Here is a 6202-nt window from a genome sequence, read left to right on the forward strand (position 1 = left end):
CCAAGTAATATATATTATATATATATATATATATATATATATATATATATATATATATATATATATATATATATATATATATATATATATATATATATATATTTTTTTTTTTTTAATATATATATTTGTGGTTTCTGGACAAGCTGCTGTACATCCTGTGCCGCTGCCCCAAAATAAAATAGCAAATAAATCTAAATAACTCTAAACTGTGAAAAAAGCCTCTACATAGAAATGTGTAACGTATAAAATGAACATACTGTGTAATGTGAAATGTACTTCTTTGCTGCTCAGCTTCATGTTCTCAAATGGCCTTCAAACACATGAATGGACCTCCTCATTGTTAGTGGATTCTTTTCATGTTCCTTGTATACTACTGGCCAAGCCAAGTCTTTTCTTTCCTGCCTGTCCTTCTTTAATCCGTCCACTATTTGTGCAGGGGGGGAAAAAAAAGCACACAAGCAGGTTCACGCAGTGCTTTAGTGGCTAAACGTGAAAGAAGGTTGTGTGTTTTTCTCTACACCAGCTTTGGAAATTGCTTCTTTTCAACGGAGAAGGATCCAAAGGGAGTCTGAGCTCTTGAACAGGTGGACACTGGACGTCCTGGAATGTCCACAAATAGCGGGGGGAGGAGAAATAAGACAGTTTAACGGTGCGGAAACAAGGGAGAAGGTAGAAATGATGACATAGTGACGATGCAAGTTTACTTTCTGTTGCTTCTGAGCAGGTTGATGAGATCCAGTGTGAGCAGGGGCGGTGCTCACGCCAACATGACACGCACAGCTTTTTTTTTTGTCCACACCCATGTGAAGCATTAAAGATGCAAAGTCCTTCCAACTTCAAGCTTTCACCACAAGACGTTTGCAACATTTAGTCTTGGTCGTCTGCGCGTCCTGGTCCCGGTCCTGCTTAATGGCCATTAATTAAGAATTAATCCTCCACCCTGGATGCCATTGTTGCAGCGCACTGTCCTTTTTCAATGCAAATGCGTGAGAGAGGCAGCGAGGTTCTTATTAAACTGATGTGTCCTCCCGTCTGTCCTGCTGGGACCACAAGAGACTGAAAAGACAACTGGAAGGAGCAAGTCTGACATCTTTTGGGTTTTGCTGCGAAAACAAACAAATGTCACGTTCTGGAGCTCTGGAGACGGTGATGTCCTGCGGTAGAACCGGACCCTCCGCGGCTGCCAAGACCCTCGCCTTCTCTATAGACCGGATCATGTCCAAGGGCTCGGAGGGCGGCGCCGAGGAGCGGTCGGAGGGAAAGAAGCTGCTCGGGTTCTGCTCTCCGATTCCCTGCATGATCCCGCTGCAGCCCTTCGGCTATGACTTCCAGGCCAAGGCCCTGATGAACTACTCGGATCTGTGGAGGTCCAGTCTCAGGGGGAGCGCGCCGTGCAAGGCGAACTGCTGCGTGTGCGCCAAAGTGGACTCCGGGCTGAAGCAGCCCGTGTTGGCGCCTGGGAGTCGGCTGGTAAAGCCGCAGGTGATCCACCAGGCTCTGGCCGTGCCGAGCGGTTCTTTCTACTATCTCAACTACCTGGACCCTGCCTTCCCCCAGTCGGACTTGCTGGCGGGACACTGGTTGTCCAGCCAGCAGACTCAGGCGTCCATCTCAGCCCAGCACAGACTTTTACTCCTGGACAATGGCAAGGTGCCGGGCGGCCTGGGGGGCGACAAGGCGCCCACACCCCAGTACCCTCACAAGGAGCATCTTCCCGGGCAGCTGGACCAGATAGTGAAGGACAATCACGCCGAGAAGAACTCCTTCAAGACGCACAACAAACTTTGCAGCAACGGCGGCGCTGGAGAAGGAAAACCCAAAAACTTCACATGTGAAGTCTGTGGAAAGGTAAAATACATATACACATATATAATACTGTACATATATATTATATATATACAGTATATATGATCCCTAATACACGTGGAATACCACGTTTTATTGCAACATACACGTAGGCCTAATTCAAAACACGCATGTAATAAACAGCATGGAAATTGAAGTGAAGTGGTTAAAAACTAAAAGTTGTGATTTTTTTTGTTGTTGTTGCAATTGTTCAGGTTTTTAATGCTCACTACAATCTGACCAGACACATGCCGGTGCACACCGGAGCACGGCCGTTCGTGTGCAAAGTGTGCGGGAAAGGCTTCCGGCAGGCCAGCACTTTGTGCAGACACAAGATCATCCACACACAGGTAACACTACTACACGTGCACGCACTGTTTATGTTATGCGCGATTTAAAGCGTGCATGCGTGCGCTATTTGTCTGGTTATATATTGAAAAAGGTGTATTGTGCCTTGAAGGAAAAGCCTCACAAATGCAACCAGTGTGGAAAAGCCTTCAACAGAAGCTCGACCCTCAACACGCACGTTCGCATCCACGCGGGATACAAACCTTTTGTCTGTGAATTCTGCGGAAAAGGATTTCACCAGAAAGGTAAGGATGACTGTTTTCTCTTTTATACTTTTTAAAAATGGTTTAAGTCAGCCCGTTTTGTTTTTTTAAACAAATTCAACACTTGGCTTCCAAAACAGCAGAACAAACATAAATGAACATTTTGGGAAATTATATGAAATTATATGACAATTCTATAACACATAAACATTTGTGAGGAAATATTACGTAAAATAACAATTTTATGACGGCATTTGGGGGAAATTATATGAAATTACTAAAAAGCTGTATAACATAAATGAACATTTTGGAAAATCTATATATATATATATATATATATATATATATATATATATACATACTTTAAAATGACATAACAATTCAATAACATAAATGAACATTTTAGAAAAGGTATATAAAATGATATAACAATTATATGACAAATGAACAAAAGTGACATATAAATCATTTACAACCGAAATGACAAATTAGTTTGAAAGAAAACGATATAAATACCTTTTTATAACAATAAACATTTTGGGGAAAATGATATTACAGGATTTAACAACTATGTAGCATAAATGAAAAATAAAAAATAAAACATTTATGTAGCAATTATATAACATACATGAATGATGATTTTGGACAATTTTCGAACATAAACGGCAATTTGTGGGAGGGGGGAATGATATCAAATGATCCAACACTTTTGTAACAATCAACATTTTGGGAAAATGATATTACATGATTGTATAGCAGAAATGAAAAATGTGAAAGCAGCCGTTATTATGTAATATCAATGAGTTTGTTTGCTTCAGAGTTTGTCGTTCAACTTTTGCTTGAAAATCGTAGATTTATGATTATAGTTTCGTGTCAAATGTGACGTCTGTGCTCTGCTTCCTACATTTTGATATCTCAATTGAAACGTCATCACAATCTCGTTTATCTTGCAAGCGAACGCGTGCTTTGTTTTTATTTGCACAGATGCTGAGAATGCGTTTGCTGTTTGCTCCCAAAATGCGTTTGCTGTTTGCTCCCTGTGTCCAAACGCTGCTGCTGCTGCTCAGTTAGCTGTGGGGGGGGGCGTGGGGGAGTAAGAAAGGAGAAATAATTGCGTGGAATTAGGACATGTCACTTTACACTCGTTCATTTCCTTCAACACAATTTGCTGTGGGTCAGCTGCCAGACCCCTGCAAAAGTTTTTTCTCTCTCTCTCCGTTTGATTTTGACAAAGTTTGACAACTTGTTGACTTCAACACACAAATACCAGATGAATGTCGTCTGGGGCACAATGAACGTTGCCCTCGGCGGGGCGAGAAAACACAAGAAAATGCTGACTTTTTCCTACAAGAGAAAAGCCTCAGTTTCACCTTTTCAGATTTGTTTTAATCATTAAGGAAGGTTTGCTTATATGGGCTTCAGTATATGCTTTGAATTGTTATTGTTGTGTGAATGCGTTCGCACAAATATGTGTGAATGCGTGCAACACGTACGAAATTCTCCGCCATTTCTTTCTTTACTCTTATTCTGCCTTTTTTTTGCCCTTTTACTTTTCCTTCATTTTTCAACCGATTCACACCACTCACGCATCGAATCGTTCGGCTCGTTCGGGAATAGTGTGCGACCATTTCGGGTTTTTCCCCAAAAAATCCCAGATGTTCCAAAACCTTGAAAATTCCCCGGCATTTTTCAAACTTCTGCCATTTGCACATTTCTCAGATGATTCAAGCCATCCCATCATGAAAACATTCCACACACTCAGGGCTTCAAACTAACAATTTTCCACATGCCTTTTCCAGGCATTCCCACTTTTCCTTTGATCTTCATTTCTGGAATTTCCTTTGAAATTTTTCAACCAATTCTAACAATTCCAACACCAAATCGTTCAGCACGATCCAGACATTAAGGCTACCCATTTTTCACATGTAATTTTTTTTTCTTCAAAAAATTCCAACTTTTCCAGAAAACTAACGATCTCCGAAGGAATGCTGCTACTTCCACATTTCTCGACTGATTCACGTCATTCCAACATTCAACCATTCAATAATCCACATCCACATCACAACAATTGCCGCTTTCCAGACATTCCTGTTTTTCCACAATGCTGATGTAGTTGCTGAATGCCTTTGATCTAATTAGATCAAAGGCATTCAGCAACTACTTCCACATTTCTCAACCGATCCAACCATTCCAAAATCAACATGGACACCTTCCTGCTCATTTTTGTTTTGTTTCCCCCCTCATCAGGCTCATGCATTCACACGCCATGTCTCCAGACTGCAATCATCTAGTTGTTATATTTTCTTTTACCATTATAGAGCCATATAATTAAGTGGATAATAAAGAGGTGTGTGTTATTGTGGCCAGTTTTGGTGCAAACTGAAACAAATGCAAATGCAAAAACAACATGCACAGTATAATAAATAAATCTATCTATTGGGACCAGTAGATCAGAAGACTAAAGGTAATCTAAGAAGTAATCCAACACCTCCTTCCTTGTCAGGCAACTACAAGAACCACAAGTTGACCCACAGCGGCGAGAAGCAGTACAAGTGCTCCATCTGCAACAAGGCCTTCCATCAGATCTACAACTTGACCTTCCACATGCACACGCACAACGACAAGAAGCCCTTCACCTGTGCCACCTGCGGAAAAGGCTTCTGCCGCAACTTTGACCTGAAGAAGCACATCCGGAAGCTGCACGACAACAGCTTCTCCTCCGCCGCGAGCCGCGCCGAGACGTGCTGAGACGTCTGCTTGTCAGCCGCACGAGCGAGTTCAAGGTAACGCCCGCTTAACGTCCACGTGATAACACGAATCCGTCATCCCTTTGTTGCCTGGCGCGTGTGAGCGCAACACAGCAGGAGGAATGATTGAAATGTACATAATGCAAAGAAATGTTATTTAAGATAAGATGCCAGCCGTTTCTTTATTCCACCGAATTGCTTTTCATGTCAATGAAAGTTATAACTTATAAAAATGATGATGAATGTTTGAGCCACATTGTTTCTATATTCAAATGTTTGAAAATAAAACATGTCTTTCTATATTTTGGTTGCAGTTTGTGAATACACAGAAAACACAACAGATTTCCACAGAAACATTTCAGTAATGGGGATGGGGGCTACCAAAAAAATCTATAAAATAAACATACCTGCATCATGTGCATCGTTCTCAAACTATTTATTTCAATGTTTGTATTTATTTCATTGATTTATACCCTCGTGATATTAAAATAGGCGTACAGTGAACGTGAAGTGGGCTTATATTATACTATTTGTATTATTTCTGCATTGTCCTCAGCAAGTATTGACAGACACGCTCTCACTAATACCACATTTACACTTGACTCGGCCGTAATGTCGCAAATGATGAGAAATAACACGCAGACCCTCGAAAAGGAATTACATTAAGCGGCTAAACGGCCTCTGGAGATGCTGAGGGAAGGTGGGGAGTCTCATCATCATCATCATCTCCACTGGAGATAATGGAGCACTCAGGCCGCAGCTCCTCATCTGGGCCTCCAAGTTAATAGAAGACCAGTTATTCTCCGCACGCCCCCTGGAACAATATTATCTCTGCACACATTGTGTCCAGTGCGTGCTGCATGCGTGCTCCCTAATGGAGCTCCTTCTATTAACACCACTGTTAATCGCACCAGCGCCTATACCTGCACACACCTGTTGAAAAGCCATGCATTCATGCGCGAAAGAAAACAAACATCCCAAAGGTGAGTCATAATTATGGGATGCAAAGTCGAAATGACGAGATAAAAAGTCACATTCATGAGACAGCAAAGTCGAAAT

General features: G+C 41.6%; 1 protein-coding gene across 1 annotated transcript; it reads left to right on the plus strand.

The window, feature by feature from the left end:
- The first annotated feature begins 469 nt into the window (after positions 1-469).
- On the plus strand, positions 470-5391 carry fezf2 (FEZ family zinc finger 2). Its single transcript, XM_054785894.1, has 4 exons — positions 470-1848; positions 2061-2195; positions 2306-2438; positions 4900-5391. The coding sequence occupies exons 1-4, from the start codon at positions 1120-1122 to the stop codon at positions 5142-5144; spliced, it is 1242 nt and encodes a 413-aa protein (XP_054641869.1). The 5' UTR covers positions 470-1119; the 3' UTR covers positions 5145-5391.
- Positions 5392-6202: the final 811 nt, after the last annotated feature.

This window comes from Dunckerocampus dactyliophorus, chromosome 8 (assembly GCF_027744805.1).
Source record: "Dunckerocampus dactyliophorus isolate RoL2022-P2 chromosome 8, RoL_Ddac_1.1, whole genome shotgun sequence".
Taxonomy (NCBI): domain Eukaryota; kingdom Metazoa; phylum Chordata; class Actinopteri; order Syngnathiformes; family Syngnathidae; genus Dunckerocampus; species Dunckerocampus dactyliophorus.